This window comes from Emydura macquarii, unplaced genomic scaffold (assembly GCF_026122565.2).
Source record: "Emydura macquarii macquarii isolate MOO-44397 ecotype Brisbane River unplaced genomic scaffold, CSIRO-AGI_Emac_v2 contig_1644, whole genome shotgun sequence".
In the NCBI taxonomy this organism is placed as follows: Eukaryota; Metazoa; Chordata; order Testudines; family Chelidae; genus Emydura; species Emydura macquarii.
Window position 1 is genome coordinate 15282629 of NW_027131781.1, and position 19223 is coordinate 15301851.

At 39.9% G+C, this 19223-nt stretch overlaps 1 protein-coding gene across 1 annotated transcript; it reads right to left on the reverse strand.

Moving 5' to 3' along the window:
• Positions 1–2349: 2349 nt before the first annotated feature.
• On the reverse strand, positions 2350–16319 carry MESD (mesoderm development LRP chaperone). The gene is made up of 3 exons (XM_067555715.1): positions 15535–16319; positions 10128–10360; positions 2350–9142 (listed from the first exon to the last, which is right to left on the reverse strand). The coding sequence occupies exons 1-3, from the start codon at positions 15703–15705 to the stop codon at positions 8878–8880; spliced, it is 669 nt and encodes a 222-aa protein (XP_067411816.1). The 5' UTR covers positions 15706–16319; the 3' UTR covers positions 2350–8877.
• Positions 16320–19223: the final 2904 nt, after the last annotated feature.

The following is a 19223-nucleotide window of genomic DNA, read 5'->3' on the forward strand; positions in this document are numbered from 1 at the left end:
CAAGATGATGGTGTTCAGAGGAGGGATTTAGATTTATTAGGAAACGGAGAACCTTTTGGCAAAGGAGGAGCGTATGCAGGAAAGACGGGCACCACCTAAACCAAAATGGAACCAGATTGCTGACATGTAAAATTAAAAAGGTTGTAGCAGAGTTTTTAAACTAAGGGCTGTGGGGAAGCCAACAGGTGTGAAGGAGCACACAATTAGAACAGAATCATCTTTTATGGGATGATTTATTAAAGGGGATACTCTATAACGTTGTCAAGACAAGAGGATAGAAGTGGAGGGAGGAGCTGAAGAGAAAAATGAAAAAGAGTCCCCTTCAATTGCATCATATGAAAGCAATTAAATATTGACAAATTTTACAAGGGCTTGTATGCAAATGCAAGAAGTTTAAACACTAAGATGGGTGAGCTTGAGTGCCTGGTACTGAAGGAGGCTATTGATATAATAGGTATCACAGAAACTTGGTAGAAACTATGATAATCAAGGGGACATGGTAATAACAGGGTAAAAATATATAGAAATGAGAGTAAATCACACTGGTGGGGGAGTGGCACTGTATGTGAAAGAAAACAGAGTCAATGTTAGTAAAAATTTTAAATAAATCAAACAGTACCATAAAATCGCTATGGCTATAAATTCCATGCTTGAATAATATGAATGTAGCAGTAGAAATATACTACTGACCACCTGACCAGGATGGTGATTGATTGTGAAATGTTCAGAGAGATCAGAGTCTACAAAAACAGAAAACCCAATAACACTGGAGGATTTCAGCTATCCCCATATGGACTGGGAACATGACATCTCAGGAGGGGATGCAGATATAAAATTTCTAGACACCATTAACGACTGCTTTCTGGAGCAGCTAGTTCTGGAACCCACAAGGGGAGAAGTAATTCTTGATTTAGTCCTAAGTGGCGCACACAGGATCTGATCCAAGAGGTGAGTATAGATGAACCGCTTGGTAATAGCGACCATAATGTAATTAAATTTAACATCCTTGTGGGGGCATTTAACTTAAAAAAGGGGGCACTACACAAAAATGAGGAGGGTAGTTAAACAGAAATTAAAAGGAACAGTCAGAAGAGTAAAATGCCTGTAATCTGCATCGAAAATTTTAAAACCACCATAAGAGAAACTATATGCATAACCCCCGCAAAAAAAGAGTAAGAATACCCCAAACAAAAATGCCACCATGGCTAAACAACAGTATAATCTTTTAAAAATTGGAAGGCAAATCCTACCGAGGAGAACAGAAAGAAACAAACTCTGGAAAGTCGAGTGTAAAAGTATAATTAGGCAGGTCAAAAAAGAATCTGAAGAGCAATTAGCAAAAGACACAAAAACTAACAGCAATTTTCTTTTAAGTACATCAGAAGCAAGAAGCCTGTCAAACAATCAGTAGGGGCCACTGGACAATCAAGGTGCTAATGGGGCACTCAAAGAAGACAAGGCCACTGCAGAGAAGCTAAATGTGTTCTTTGCATCAGACTTCACTGCAAAGGATGTGAGGGAGACTCCCACACCAAAGACATTCTTTTTAGGTGATAAACCTGAGGCACTGACCCAAATTGAGGGGTCAATAGAGGAGGTTTTGGAACAAATTGATAAGTTAAACAGTAATAAGTCACCATGCTCAAATGATGTTCATCCAAAAGTTCTGAAGGAACTCAAATATGAAATTGCAGCACTACTCAATTGTGGTATGTAACTTATCACTTAAATCTGTACCAGATGACTGGAGGATAATAATGTAATGCCAATTTTTTAAAAAGGTTCCCGAGGCAATCCTAGCAATTATAGGCTGATAAGCCTAACTTCAGTACCAGGCAAATTAGTGTAAAGAACAGAATTATCAGACACAGATGAACACAATATGATGGGGAAGAGTCAACATAGCTTTTGTAAATGGAAATCATGCCTCACCAATGTTTTAGAATTCTTTGCATGAGTCAACAAACATATGGACAAGGGTGCTCCAGTGGATATAGTGCATTTAGACTTTCAGAAAGCCTTTAACAAGGTCCCTCACCAAAAGCTCTTAAGCAAAGTAGGTCATCATGGGATAAGAGGGTAGGTTTTCTCACAGATCAGTAACTGATTAAAAGATAGGAAACAAAGGGCGGGACTAAACAGTCAGCTTTTACAGTGGAGAGTGGTAAATAGCAGGGTCCCCCAAGGAACTGAACAGGGAACAAAAAGTGCTGTTCAACATATTCACAAATAATCTGGGAAAACTGGTAAACAGTGAGGTGGCAAAGTCTGCAGATGATACAAATTTGCTCAAGATAGTTAAGTCCAAAACTCACTGCAAAGAGTTACAAATGGATCACACAAAACTGATGACTGGGAAACAAAACAGCAGATGAAATTTAATGTGGATAAGGCAATTTAATGCACACTGGAAAACATAAGCCCAACTATACATAAAAAATGATGGAGTCTAAATTAGCTGTTACCATTCAGGAAAGAGACCTTGGAGTCATCGTGGATAGTTCTCTGGAAATATCTGCTCAATGTGCAGCAGCGAACCATTAGGAAAGGGATAGATAATATTAAAACCCCCCGATAATATTATAACGTCACTATACAAGTCTATGGTGTGCCCACACCTCCCATACTGCATGCAGTTCTGGTCACCCCATCTCAAAAAAATATATATTAAAATTGGAAAAAGTACAGGGAAGGGCACCAAAAATGATTAGGGGGATGGAACAGCTTCCATATGAGAAGATATTAAGCCATCTGGGACAGTTTAGAAAAGAGACAGAGAGAATATGATAGAGGATAAAATCATGAATGGTGTAGAGAAAAAGTGTTATTTATCCCTTCACAGAACCAGAAGTCACCCAATGAAATTAATAGGCAGCTGGTTTAAAAACCAAAGTAAGTACATCTTCACACAATGCAGTCAACCAGTGGGTCGCGCTGCCAGGGGATGTTGTGAAGGCCAAAACTATAACTGGATTAAAAAAAGAATTAGATAAACTTCTTGAAGATAGGTCCATCAACAGCTATTAGCTAAAATGGTCAGGGACACATCCCTATGCCTTGGGTGTCCCTAAATCTCTGATTGTCAGAAGCTGAGACTGGACATTGGGACGGATCACTCAAATAAATTGCCCTGTTCTGTTCATTGGCAGCAGCCTTGTCGAAAGTCAGGATACTGGTCTAAATGACCTACTGATTTAACCTGCGATCACCATTCTTATGGTCTTAAAGTTCAGAGAACACCATTGTTGGACACCATCTGAAGACTGTTGTCATTAGTCTCCTCCAAATCTTTGTAAAATAACATGTTTAGAAAATACCTTGTGCATCTGCCACTGATAAAGAAGTCTTTTTGGAGCAGAAGCCAACATTACTGTTTTGTAGAGATATTAGACTTCTCAGCTAAAATGAGAAATTCTGTTGAGTGTACAGTTTTAGGCATTCCAGAATGGAGTTAAAAGTTTTTTAAAATGTTTTCATTTATACCACTAGATGGAAGTGTAAGGAAATGCATAAACAAGCTAATGGTTTGTAAAAGGAGAGTACTGTGCAACTGATAAGGAGAAAAGGCTAGTAACTGACAGCTTTACAGTTTTATTAAAATGATTCATTACATTACTGAAAAATCATTATATACAGATGCTGTCCTGGAAATATTATTTCTGTAAACACGACCACCGCCAACTTTTCCATAGGCAATGGTATTTCAGCATTATGCTAAAAAGTCTTTCATTAAAAGTTCAGCCTCCGGCACTCAATTCAGTTGCTGCATGAAGCACTTCTTTTGTGTTAGGCAAGGGGCCACAATCCTGCTCCAATTGAAGTCCGTGACAAAGCTCCCATTGAAACCAATGGAAACAAAATCAAGTCCTCTGTCAATGGAAGTTGCGTTGGACTTCTAACCAAGAAGTTTCAGAATAATGATGATGCTCATTGATATAGATTAAACAGTTCATAATGATGTTTCTAAAAAAATACTGTAAAAATTAATACCTATATTTATTAGAGATGTAAAGGGGGACTATAAAATTAGGACTATCAATATAGTTTGCCTGTAAAGGCTCTGTAGCAAATCTTTATGTAGTATCACCCCTAAATTGGCCAACTTAGGCACAACATTTAGCTTTTGTGAAACTTGTGATCCACAGAAATAATTTACACTAGCATCTTACATGTTCAATGAAAACTGTTTGCAGTGTCATTGCCACATGATGTCTGCTACAAAAAAGGCAGGCAACAGTAGATTAGTTTTGATGAAAGCACAGATTTGGTTTCGTGAAACTGTGTAAGAAAGAAAATAAGGGGGAAAAAATCAGGATACAGAATTCTCTGTCAAGTAGATCATTGACATACACATTACCTCATCCGCTTAGCTGTAGAGGATAATTCCAGACAAGCTGTGCCTGGAGCCAAAACCTGCCAACCTTTTCTCAGACATCCATTTAAGTTTATGAACAGCATATTAAATGCAGAGTTTCATGTTCACTGAAAATATTCAGCCATTGTTGTAAGTGGTCCCATTACACCTATTCTGCTCATTTTCCCAAGGTCACCTTTGATGCAAAAGTGTAATTGAAAGACTAGATATAGGTGAATTGTGTACAAGAACTTAAAATAGAATTAAAGAAAATGGACATCAAGACGACACACAGGACTCTCGCAGTCTGGCATGACAGCATTCAAAACGGTAAGTTGTCAGCTCTCTCCTCTTCCTTTCCCATCCCTATATATATTTGTTTTGGAGATAATTGGTATCCTAACAATTAAAAGAGGAACAGAGATGAACAGTGAAGAGAATAAACAAAGTGACAATCTTCTGTGCTTTCAATACAATCATGGCATTCTCTGCATCTCTTAAATTGGCTATGAAGTAACATCATAAGCATTATACTATCTCTTGGCCATGGAGTGTGTGGGTAGGAGAGAGTTAAAAAAAGGAGTATAGAAGATCTGGGTGAATGTAATACCATATACTTTTATATGGTATTTGAGGCTCAAAAGCATTAACTAATAGTCAGCTATATGCCTATTAAGTCTGTCTAGAAAGACCAGGTGCTTTTAAAAAAAACCCAAACAATCAAGCTAGCTAACATGATTTGAAACACTATTTAGCACTTAGTGCTGACACAGTTTAACATCTTTAAAATCATCTCTAAATAAGTTTTGTTTCAAATTATGTTGGCTAGATCAGGTTTAAAATAAAACTATATCTTTTTCCATTTTAAACAGACAGCGCTGATATTTGATTTAGATATTTGAGTTTAGATATCCAATTTTGAAAATGTTGGCCTGAGCTTCATTTGTATGCTGTATTTGGATAGTTTTAATTTTGGATGATTTTTCCCCTCACACAGCTTAGTTGTTTTTACAGTACCTGTAATATTTTTACAATTTACATTTTTTTTGCTTGAACTGCATCATATTGCATAGTTTTTGTCAAACTGGATTAAATGTTCCCACATGCATTTGGTATATAGACTCATAAATGATCTGGAAAAAGGGGTAAACAGTGAAATGATACAAAACTACTCAAGATAGTTAAGTCCAAAGCAGACTGCAAGGAGTTACAAAGGGATCTCACAAAACTGGGTGACTGGGCAACAAAACAGCAGATGAAATTCAATGCTGATAAATGCAAAGTAATGCACACTGGAAAACATAACCCCAACTATACATATAAAATGATGGGGTCTAAATTAGCCATTACTACTCAAGAAAGAGATCTTGAAGTCATTGTCGATAGTTCTCTGGAAAACATCTCTTCAACGTTCAGCGGTAGTCAAAAAAGCTAAGAGAATGTTAGGAATTAGGAAAAGGATAGATAGTAAGAAAAAATATCATACTGCCTCTTTATAAATCCGTGCTACGCCCACCTCAGACGCGTGCAGATCTGGTCGCCCCATCTCAAAAAAGATATATTGGAATTGGAAAAGGTACAGAAAAGGGCAACTAAAATGATTAGAGGTATGGAAAAGTTTCCATATGAGGAGAGGTTAATAAGACTAAGACTGAGACTTTTCAGCTTGGAAAAGAGATGGCTAAGGGGGAATATGACAGAAGTCTGGTGTGGAGAAAGTAAATAAGGAAGTGTTATTTACACCTTCCCATAAGACAAAAACTAGGAGTCACCAAATGAAATTAATAGGCAGCAGGTTTAAAACGAACAAAAGGAAGTATTTCTTCACACAACGCTCAGTAAACCTGTGGAACTCCTTGACAGAGGATGTTGTGAAGTCCAAGACTATAACAGGGTTCAAAAAAGAACTAGATAAGTTCATGGAGGATAGGTCCATTAATTGCTATTAGCCAGGATAGGCAGGGATTGCTGTTTGCCAGAGGCTGGAAATGGCCAATGGGATGGATCACTTGATGATTACCTGTTCTATTCATTCCTTTTGAAGACCCTGGCATTGGCCACTGTTAGAAGACAGGACTCTGGGCTAGATGGACCATTGGTCTGACCCAGTATGGCTGTTCTTGTGTTATCTTATACAATAAAAAACATAATGTAGTCTTCTCAGAGATCAGAAGAATGGCCATGTTAAAGTCTCTATATCCATATTTAACTCTTATTAGTTTCTAAAGGACTCAGCCTAGGTTAAGAGAATTCTATAATTTACAATTATAATTTGTTTTCTCCTGACCAACATTTTGGATCTTATAGTTTTTCATTTGAGTTTGCCTGTGATTCTTTCCTGAAAAAGGATGCAATACTCCAAATACAGGGAATGCAGAATGAGTACTTGCAAGCAACAGATCAATGAGACAACAATGTGTTTACAAGAGCAGAAAACATTCTGAATATCAAGTATCTACACAGAGTTGTCTGAACTGCTCTGTATCTTTGCCATGAATAGTAGAGGAGAAAAGCAATATAATTAATCCCCAAGACACAAATGCTTTATAGCTTTTCACTCAGAATATTGGGCAGATATAAATTTACAGAAAACTTTTCTACTGCAATTCACTACAATCTAAGCTTTAATTCGCAAAAAGACCTGCAAAGGGAAGAGTGAAGATATGCATATTAATACCTGCATGTTTCATCCACATAATTTAGTCTTTACTTGTGAGTAATTATGGAAACCAGAAAGGGATTAGCCTGTGTCCCAAAGATAAATTTACTGAAATTTAACATATCATACACAATTGTAAAAGGTGAATTTTGAAACAATTAACAAAACCAGGTTCTATTTAAAAAAAAAACTGTGTACAAATTTAGTTACATTGTTATTCTGAAACAAATACTCACTAAGTCAACAGCAAAGTTAACCACTTACAAAATACTTTAACATAAAAAGATTAACCATTATGGTTCAAGTTAGGACCTTTTAATTATCCCAAACACATGAATTTTGGCACCTTAAAAATCAAAGTAACTATTTCAGTAATATCAAACATATTTAATACTGTGCCTGTCATCCTGAAATGGATGTGTGCCCTGTGTCATTATGCATTTATTCCTCAACATATTTGAGGAAAAACTTCTTAAGTCATATATTTATGTGGATACAGTTAAAATAAAAGAAGTCTTTATTTAAACAAGTTGACTTTTGAAAAGGATTTAAAGTCCTTTCCCTGCTTAAATCAACCTTCTTGGTATTTATGGATGCTGCAAAGGGAGACTGATTTAATTATTTTAATGAGGAATTATTCAAGAACCAATTATTAAAAACCAACAAATTCTCCCCTAACTTATCAGCTGCATGCATGCAATTTCAATGAGAGCTGTGAACATGTAACTGACAGAATGGTCAGGCCCTAGATGCCTAGCCATACATCAATTTTCTTCAGCATTGCAATTAATACTTATTTAGGGAATTATAGACGCTCTCAACCCAACAAAAAACAAATTCAGAGTTAAGGCTGTTTCTCATTTAACTCACTGTCTTTTATTCTGTAAGAACTTGCACGCTGAAACAAAAACAGTTTGAACACCAAGGCCCAGATCCTCAAAGGTATTTAGTCATCTAGCTCCCACTGAATTCAATGGGAGTTAGGCACCTTAAATACCTTTGGGGATTGGCCAAGAGCCTGATTCTTCTTTGACTTGGACCATTTTCACAATGGCATTGTAATTTCATTGACACCCACAGTGTTATGTCTCTTTTACATAGATATAGATGACCAGAGAATCACGTCTTGAAAATCTCCTTGCTTTTGCCAATTCAGAGTGCAAACAAAACAGTTTTTGTATTTGTCTATCTTATATTATGCATCCAGGCACCTGTGTCAGTGCCAGCTGTAGTACTTTGAGGGTATATGTTTTAGGATCAAAGCAACCCATACCCATATATTAAGCACCATCAGAGTGGTCAAAGATGCCTGAAATTAGAGTACTAGTCATTAAAATCATAGAGATATTAGTCACTGAACATACACTATGTATAATGGCTCCCAGGAAGAGACTGTGCCAGTTTATTCTACTACCTAGCAGTGACTATGTGAATCATTGACATAACTTACCTAGCCACAATGGCCAATTACTACTACATATTAACTTTGGTGCATTGTAAGGATAACAATTCTTTTTCCTTTCTTGCCATATGAACAAAGTGCATAACATCAGATGAATAGGTGCCTATTTTAACCTTAAAACAATTGAGTAAAAGTAACAAAAAAGTTGCTATCTAAAACAGGCAATCCCAAGACATTAAATGTTAACTTTGCTGTTACTAAGTAAATATCAAATATTAAGTAAATTGGTGCATTTAAACATAGTCTCTTAAATCCAGTATTCCTTCTTCTTGTTCCCACCCTGCCCCCCTAAAGAGCCAGGAATTGTACAGGTAAGGCTGCAAAACAAACAGTCAGGTTAGCCCATGAACAGCACAACTATTGATTTTCTATTGACTGTATTCAGTCTGGTTAATTTATTTGTCATAGGTCTTCTCTCTGTTTGGTAGCTCGGTTGTCTTCTTTGAGGGGTTTAGATTTCTTGTCTGCATCTTTTTTCCTTTTAGTTTTCTCTGGTTTGGTTTTATTTTTTACTTTTTCACTTTCTTCTGTTCCTTTGCCAGGATACACTTGACCTTCTAGAGTTACATCTGCGCACCTCTCCTGATTTACCAGAAAGTCTTTGATTTCCCACGCATAGCTTCCATCACGTAGCATATAGATGGCACGATTTGAGCCAACAATAAACCTACGTGAAAAAATGCTGTCAATTAGCATTTGGTCTTTGAAGTGCTAAAACATTGTTTCATTAGAGCAATTCCAAGAGTGGGGTGCACTTAGTAGCATTAAGTGGTACGTCTGCTTTTTTTTTTTTTTTTTAAACCACACACCATGGTAACAAGTACAATTTCTTATTAGTTTTTCCAGGAAATTTGCTGTTATACAACTATTGTTATTAGCTACACACGGAAGTGTTGATATTTTATAATAAATACTCAATATGTATAAAACAAAGCAAAGAGGAAAATGAAGAATATAAGCTCAAAAACTAAGTAAGAACCAGGACGTTAAATTATCTAACGTTTGTGGCAGTGCTGAGACACCATACCTTCAAGGAACTCACAGAAAGACACATTCGCCTATGTTTCAAAAATGTGGTTAATGAATGCTTACTATATATAAATATTACAACAAGATTCCATTAAGTAGCTAATAAACAAATTGCCAACATGCATTAAATCTCTTTCACATAAAAAGAAACAAACAATATTCCATTACCAGATGTAAGATCAATATAGCAACAGAAGTCTGTCTGCCTCCTCAACTGCACACTCAATCTAGGCTAGCATCCTTCTATTTCAAAAGGATCATCTCTAAAAGTTTATTTTTAGTAAGAGGAATTTAAAGCTTAGTAGTGACACACACTTCCAGGTGGAATGCTTCCCAACAAGCACATAAAAAACAAAACACTGCAGTTAAAAAGATAGATGGCTGCATTATGACTTTTAAAAGGCTAGGCCATACATACACTATGACTAAGTGTTAAAAAGCTTTGTATACCTGACCATATTACTGTCAAAGTGGCTTGAAGAAAGGTTAAAAAGGCATAAACAGTGATTTAGGAGAGCAAAGAGACTGACTGAGAGAAACAGAACAGCTGTGAAGAATATTTTGAGGAAGAAACATCAGGATCCTGTAAACACAAATAAAGAACTTTGAAGACCACTGCTTACCTTTGTACATCATAATTTGCATTGAAGAGACTGCCTTGCCACAGGCTGGTAATTTCCTCAGTCTCTTTTTCAGTGGGATTTCCTGACACTGTGACAAACATCATAAGAGTCTTCCCTTTTTTGGTCATTTTCAGGATACTCTCAGGCTTGCTTGGATCAATTTTGGAGAAGTCTACTGGTGATGATGGTCTTTTGTGTTCCGGAAGATCCCCCTCTTCTATGTCATCATCTTTCTGTTTTGAAACAGATTTATTTCAATTACACATTAAGCTTAACATGCCACTTCTATATAAACTCCAACTTATTGCAAAACTATTATTTTGGCATGTGTCATTGTTTAATTTAGAGAATTATTAGACACTGTGTGTGATAAAGAGACAATTGTGTTTGATTATTGATGAAGATTCCAAAACAAAGACAAATATAGCAAATTGCATCTCCTGAACTCCTTACTGTGAGACTGCTTCAACTCTTAAATGATGTTTATTTACATTCTGTAAATTACATTCCTCCCCCATACTCCATCACCTTATATATGCCACATATTCAGGGCAGAATTCTGCCTCTATTTATACCCCTGAAGCCCCACAGACTTCAATGCGGATAGAAGGGTACAAAACTTCAAACAAAATTTGACCTGTTCATTGCACATTAAATAAGAAATGTAACTGAATTGGCATTGAGCCAGTTATATCACCCACATGCTTTATATATACTTGTTTATACAAGACACATAGAAGCAATACACACTTCAGTGCACCTTGTATACTTTGTGAAACAAATAAAAGCAGTGTTGCAATATATATCCACACGCACACACTAGCCTTAAGGGTTAGTAGGCTCTTCCTTTTTTTCAAATTAAATTTCCAGTACATTTATCTTCATTTCTACATCATGCCCTATACCATGACTCAGGCATTATCCTCCTACCATAAGATGGAGACAGGAAAAAAAATGCAATGTCTCTTCCCCTTTAAAGGGGCTGGTTCCGATGAATGACCACAGCTGTTTTCCTGTCTGGAACAAGTGGAGTTTGCTTTCTTATTGATTGAACTAGGTTTTCAAGTTGAATTTCTATCACAACATTGTTCTGCAGTCTTTTACTTTGGGGAATTACAGTGTTACTGCTTAAAGAGGTATTTAAGCTTTCCCTTCTTCAGGTCTTACAAACTGGTTTTGATTGATGTGAGTTGCATGTACAAAATATGGTGGGAAGGGAAAGGGAATAGTTGTGTAATGGATTTGAGCTCAGAAATTCTAACTGTGTTCCCAGCTCTACTACTGACTTATTATGTAGTTTTTAGTAAGTTATTTAGGGTGGATTTTTCATAAGCATCTAAGTGATTTAGGAGCACAAACCCCATTGAAAAAACCCAAACACTTTTGAAATTCCCATCCTTTTTCTCTCTGCCTTAGTCCCCATTCTTGAAAATTGGGAATAACACTTTATGGTATGCTGAGAAAGGCCATGTTTGTAAAGCATTGCAAAAGTGCAAAGCATTATATTACTGAGTGAGAAATAATTTTTAGGAAACAGAAAAGCAATTATCCATACTGTTTTAAAATTAGTTTAACGGGCACAAATGTATCCTATTTTGTACTTTTCAAATGGCATTAGGAATACAAGGTTTCAACTAATTCTTATACATTACAAAATTGGCCAAGACTATAGTAACAACACATGCTTATTAATATCAATTAGCTGAATGGCTGTATTTATACATTTTATTTCTCAAAGTAGTATTGCTTTAGTTTGAGTATTTAAGTATAATGTTCCATTACAATGAGTGATTGAAAGCTTCTCTGCATGACACTCCATCACTTGAAGAACTCTCACAAAGTTTTATAAGAGATACATGGTATAACTACCTATTACTGTGTGCAGTCCAAAACTAATAACTGAAAGCAAGATAAATAAGTGAATTGAAATGAATAGGTATGTCTGTCAGGCATGTACAAACATGAAGTTTCACAAAGAAAGCATTAAATGGACTAAATGATTCTCATATTTCTTCTCTCCGTTTTCTCCCTCCCCAATACTAAAATCTCTGTTATTGTTTTCCCCATACTGTATTATATATATTTCTATTATAGAATTAGACAAGGAAACTATGGTGATTTATGATTTTGAGCTCTTAGCCAAGTCTGAGGAATGACGTTTCCTCGGCTTCAGGCTGCACAAAGTAGTGGGAAAGCGACTCTGGAGGGGTAGTTGGAGATTGCCCTGGCATATGGGAATCCTTTGATGGCACAGAGACGTTGTAGTGTGCTCTGTACTACCTGCTCCCCCAGTATAATAGGTACAGTCTGAGAACAATGCGTGCTGGCCAATCACTACCATCTGTAACCCCTCCCCTGGAGCCATTAAAAGCATAAATTAAAAACTCAAACTCTTAACTGTTACAAGTCTGGTTCAGTCCCATGTGCTCCCAGGTTTAAGGCAGGCATAAAAGGTGGTTTAGTGGTAACTTTGCCTCAGCTGTGTCAAGAATGAGTTCAGGACAGTTGAAGATTATGCCCTGTGTATGTAAAAAGATATATGGTAGATTATTATACGATGAGGGCAAATTTTATTTAATAATCAGGAATTACTCCGCAACATCCCTGTGAGACCAGCAAATATTTTTATGATACAAGTGGGGAAACTGAGATAGGGGAGTAAAATAACTTGTCCAAAGCCACATAGTATATTAGTAGCTGAACCAGGATTTGAATTTTAATACTTCCTGACTCTTAACACCTCAACCATTCTTCCATGTGGTCTCATTTTTACTCTGTGCTCTGTTATAACTCTCCTTTTCTTTCCCTGCCCTTTATCTGCCACTTCCAGTTTTGTCATCCCACACATTTACAACAACTTCAAATTTCCCCTCTGACGCACAGAAGATTGGGGGAGAGGGTGGTGGAGGCAGGGGGATATGAGGAGGAGAGTGCATATATACAGTCCTCCTGCAAGCTCTTTAGCCTTGAAGCCTGTGTGCTCTTTGTGGCAGCCCCCAGGGAAGGAAGGGTGTGACTCCCACTTTCCACTCCTTGCTGTTGATTACCATAGAGGTAGGAAACACTAAAAAAATTAGGCTTTCAACAATGAAACATATTAGCTAGTTCATGTTTTAATATCATTTTAGTTAAAACATATTAGTTAACAGTTTCCTATAGACAAGGACTTAGTGCCTGTTCATGGAACGAGAAGTCCAGAAGATGTTGAACAAAAATACTCAGTTCAGCAGAAGCTGGTGGCTTTTTTCTCTTCTGTAAAATTCTCCTGGGTGAAAGGCACATGCAAAAACCAGTTCCCACACTTTGACTTATGGCCCTGTGTAACTGGATATATATGAGAAAGATATTTTCACCTCTGCTGCTTTCAAAAATTATGCAAAACATTTTGGACAATAACCATAGGGAACGGAATGGAATCAGAAGGTTCTGCAGCATTTGGGAGAGTCAAATAGAAAAGGCAGCAGATGGGGGAGAAAATAAATAGATGATAGTGTAGCAACAGAAGGAACCAGGGGAGACAGGGAATAGGCAATAAAGAAAAGTTAACAGAACATAAGAATGATCTGAGCCAGTATGGCCAATGATCCATCTAGTCCACCTTTACTGATCCCCTTCAAAGAATTCTAATAGATTGGTGATGCATGATTTTCTTTTTCAAAAGGAATTAGTTTTCCATAACTAATTATGTTCATCTAGGTGTCTGATAATTCTGTTCTTTACTATAGTGTAAACCAATTTGCCTGGTACTGAAGTTAGGCTTACCAGCCTGTAATTGCCAGGATCACCTCAGAAGCCTTTTTTAAAAATTGGCCATACATTAGTTATCTGCCAGTCAGTTGGTAAAGGGGCTGATTTAAATGATAGATTACATACCACACTTAGTAGTGCAGCATTTTCATATCTGAGTTCCTTCAGAACTCTTTGGTGGATACCATTTGATTCTGGTGACTTATTACTGTTTAATACAAAAGTTGTTAACATGTGTGGAAGGAACAGTATTATACACTTTATTTTTTGAATTCTACTTTTATACCTAGCTATATAGTCTATTTTGTATTAAGCTTTTAAGACTCCATCTTGTATGCTAAAGATTCCATCTTGGATTTTTAGTAGCTTTCTCAGCCTGGAAACAGGTACATTTTGCAGATGTTGCAGGTTTTTGCAGCGGTCAGTAGATAAGGGGACATTGCTAGCTAGCTTCAAAAGATAGTTGTTATGGTAATCAGGGGCCCTGTTCAATTAGCAATATGGAGGAATTTCTTAGTATATCTTAGTGTAGAAAAGGTTGAGCTAATTGAAATGTACTGCAATACATCATCTTTTTCTTTGTTCTCTTTGTCTGAATACTGTATAAAACTTAGTGATGTGAGTCTGTAAGGTAGAAGTCCTTGGGAGCCTTAGGGTGACCGACATTTCTCCGAGCTGCTTGTAATAAACTGCCTCAAAGAACTATGCACTCGAGTCTTTATTTAGGAGGGCCCTGAGCTTTCCTACCACACATGTAGTGTACTGTCTGCAAGACTGGGACCTAAAACAGTAACTCATTTCAAAGTCAGTCTACTTGGGAAGAGATAGTGGGGAACAAAGTGGGCTAGAACTAGTTGAAGTGCGTAACTGAGGGTGTGTGGGACATTAAATTGTGCTCAACTACACAACTACCCAGTAGAAACAGTTTTGCCTGTTAATTCAATCTATTTGCTCACCTTTGAGCATAGCAGGGCTCTCAAGGCAGGAATCAACACTGCCCATGGTAAAGTAGACAGGGTGCAAACTGCCAACTGGCAGGGTTACTTGCACCCATCACAGATTGTAACTGGGAGTTGGAGGCAGATGAGGGAAGGGGACCATGGTGACTGACGCCCACCTCTTCCATCACACACACATCCAACCTTGTCTGGCACGCACCAGATGCAAGTGGAATGTGTCACAGCCGGGCCGGGCCGGGCCTCTCTGTCAGCAAGGAAACTCCAACCCCAGCGGCACAGTTCGCCCCCCTTCCTTCCAGGGGAGCCCCGTTCTCCGCCGACAGCCGACGGAACCAGCCACCGCTCGCCCAGCAGCAGCTTTGGGGAAGTGACTCCTGCCAAGCCCGCCGCCCGTTCGGGCAGGAGTGGCCCACCCCCAGCTGCGCGGAGCCCCGCGGAGGGGAGCGCAGGGCAGGCGGCGACCAGGGACGGGCTGAGGAGGGAAGGGAGACCAGGGGGGGTGAGAGAAACAGGAGGCGGCAGAGGGGGGCTGAGCGGCGAGAAGCGAGCAAGGGGCGGAGCGGTGAGGGGCGGGTGACTGAGGGGGGCTGCGCGGGGAACATGGGGGAGCAGCGGGGTCTCGGGGCTGGGCGGGGGGCCCCATGCGGCCTCCGTCAGGGAGGCCTTTGCCCGCCGCGCGGGTGCCCGGCCGCTGCCCGTACCTCCCACTGCTCCAGCAGCCGGGCCATGTCCGCGTCGTTATAGTCCCGAATGTCCTTCTTCTTCTTGGCGGCCGCGGCCCGCCGCTTCCCCTCCGGCTCTTCGGCCCCAGCTGCCGCGACCAGCAACAGCACCAGGCCCAGGCGGGCCCAGCGAGCGGCGGCCGCCGCCATCTTCTCCGGGCTCGGCAGGGAGGAGGCGGGAAGAGACAGCGGCGGAGCGCGCGCCTCCTCCTTCAAGGGGGCGGTGGCAACGACGGCGCTGCCCCTACCCAAGGCGGCGGCGGCGAGGGCCTGGATCGGATCCGATCCGTCATCAAATTCGATTCATCGTGCCCAGGGGAGGAGACTAGAGGCCCGGCCGTCTGGCGAGCGACGGCCACGCCGTGTGTGGCGGGCAGGAGATGGGGGGAGGGCAGCGCAGCGCCTGGAGCCGCGGGCGAGCAGCGCAGGGCTTTTCTCCGCCAGCCGGAGGAGCCTCCTTGGCCGGTGGGCGCGGCACGGCTGCTTCCCCCACTGCTGTGGTGTTGCCCGCCGCGCTGGGTGGGAACTGGGAAGCCCCCCCAGCGCCTGCCCAAGTAGCTGCTGGAGCAGCGGGTGGCGTGGTCCTATCGGCCAAGGGCCGGGCAGCCTCATCTCTAACAGGGACACCGGGGGCCAGCCTCTCTGCACGCGGAAGCCCTGCACAGGCCCCACTTGAGCTGCAGTCCGGGGGTTTGCATGGCTGTAACCCAGCGGTGCGGAATTTGGCCCAATCACTGTAATAAAAAAAATACCCGCGATTTGAAAAGAAAAGTTTACATTAAAGTGCTTTTTCTATTGTAAAATCTGTAAGTGATTTCTTGCCTCTCTTTTCCTTCGCTGGAGGGACAGAGGTGTTGGTTGGCTAGTCGGGGGAAGGCTTGGCTGGCTCCCACCAGGGGAGCACGGGGAACCTCTGGCTTTCACCTGGAATGGCATTGGCACTTCTCTCAGATATCTCACGCAGTCCCTGTGCTTTAACTGCTATATACCTCTGCATTGCAGGCTGAAACTAATGCACTGAGGGTCCATGGCTTCCAAGGAAGCTTGGAGAGGCCCAGCACTGCTCTTGGGATCTTGGCAGGGGACTGGAGTCCCATGTCACAAGAAGCACAACTGGATAAAGGATGTGCCTGAGTGTGTGCCCAGAAGTCCAGACTTGAGGCCGTGAGCGGTCTCTTGTAGACCCAACAAATCTAAGAGCCCATTGGGTCTGTTACAGCCACCTTGGGTTCACTCGGGTGTGCTCAGCTAGGGCTGTCAGCGTATTAAATGTTATCATTTTCTAACGTTTTGGAAGCTACTACAAATGTGCAGAAAAAACAGGAAGCTGCTAAACCATAAACTTATTCCTGTAGCTTAAGTGAATAGTAACAAAATCAGTGTTTTAATTAGCTGCCAGTTCACAAAGCTGTTCCATAAATTATTAATTAACATATTTGTTCAAGGATTTGCCACTAAGTGACTAATATCTGGTCTGGTATATCAGATTGCCACAGTTAATGTTGCTTTTATTAAAGATTAAATTATTTAAATTAAATTTATTATTGGATTTTATTAAAGAGAAAAAATTGGTTAACTTCTAACTTCATTTATTTTGACTCAGGGGTAAGTTACTTTTATTTAGTTAATTTGTTATGTTCAGCAGATCACATGGATTTACAAAGAGCACTTTTAAATTTATGCACAGTTTAATATGTGTATAATAATATTTACATTACTTGAAAAGGCTTTTTTAAGAACTTTCACATACAGTCAAGTGCCTACACATTTTCTCTGCAGACCACAGGGAAAATAAGGCATTCCATCTCCCCAACTGAATATTCAATGTTGTATCCAATGATGTAAAGACCTGTCCAGTTGCGGTCATACCAGACAACATGTGCAACAGGTTAAGTTTACAATTAACGTAAAGCTATGGTAGAAAGTTATTAGCATTGTAAATCTACCCCATCTGTTCATGTAAAGCAAAATTATCAACTGGGGAAGGCTAGGAAGTGGATCTTTGGGAGGAGTCAGAATGTTCTTAAATTTTTCCCTTAATAATCCCAAACTGTGTTTTACTTGATTTAAATTGGTATCTATATTTTTGTCAGCTCAAATTCTTTCCCATATGCAAAGAAGCGACATGGGCAGTTTTGGGGCTCTCCATGCCTTGGTTACCCTCAGAAGTGAGATATCAGCTAAAATCACCACCAACTGTGGAAAATGGTGCTAGTATTCAGTGCCATTATCCCTATACTCATAGTTTCATGCAATTGAACAATTCCCTCCTCATTTCCCTCATCCTTGGTGGGCAATACTCACAATGGCTATGCTGTGAATGGTGCTGTACAAGTGTCAGTAGGCATGTCTTGTTTAACACTTTAGAGGAAGCGGCCTTGAGGGGTTCCTTCTCCACATCTGCGGAAGCCTGAGCCACATGAGGAGAAAGAGGACTTTGGATGACATTTTCAGTGAGATCCTAAAAGCCATTGCTGCATCAGACCATGAGCAGAGGGCTTGGAGGATGAATGCTGCAAACCGGAGAAAGAAATTGTGGATAGGAGAGAGGCCCAGGTGTTCGAGTAGGAAAAGAAGAGGAAGATTCACTGAGACTTAATGGGGCTTTTCCAGCAGCAAACACACAGACTCTTGTGAACCTATAGTCCCTCTTTGCAGTCTATGGAGAACTCAGTTTTAGCGTCTGCCTACTTCTCCCTTAATATTCCATGTCGTATCAGGAGCTGCATCCCTACCCCTACCATTCCATACTGGAAGACAGTAAGTACAATCACAGCTTCACATACACTAACCTGCGGGAGCCATGGTTGCTGTAGGTGTATCCAAGATGGATGTTCCTCCATGTTAAGTTCTGTTCCATTAATTTATTAAGTTTTTAATGTTAAGTTTATTAAGTTTTTAATTTGCTTTTAACTTGCACAGAATTTTTTTTTGCAATGATTTTGTTACTGAATAAACTTCTATATTTTGGAAAACAATGTGTCTTTATTAGTTAATAGCATGTGCTACAGAATGCCTGGTGGTACTGAAAGCACCTATTTACATGTTATTGTACAGTGCAACATAATTGATCAGATCAGTGACAAACTGTAATCATAAATGTACAGTGAGCACCACAAAATTAATAGATGCATGTATAGTGTTATATTCATAGATGTTCACCAAGCACCACACAATTCCTAATAGGCCTCTAAACTGCAGGTCCAGGTAGATCACAGTCCACTATAACATATTACTGTGGCTCACTGTTAAAGTGCTCCTTTGTAGCACTGCATATCTCTGCACTGAGCTTTTCTAATAGTCCTTGTGTCACACTGTTCAAACTCAGCAGATACCTGCTCCATCTTTGCTCTCCACCCCAGCAGCAAGTTTTCCCCTTTTGCTTCACAGATATTGTGCAGGACACAGCAGGCAGCTATAACCATTGGGATATTTTTTTCACTGATATCCAGTTTTGTGAATAAACAATGCCAGTGTCCCTTCATTCTACCTACCATACAATCTACTGTCGTTCTGCACTTGCTGAGCTGGTAGTTAAATCTTTCTTTGGTGCTGTTTCGGTGGCAGGTATACGGCTTTATGAGCCAGAGGAGCAAGGGATAGGCTAGGACCCCCAGGATCACTACCGGCATTTCAACATTGCCAATGGTAATCCACTGATTGGGACA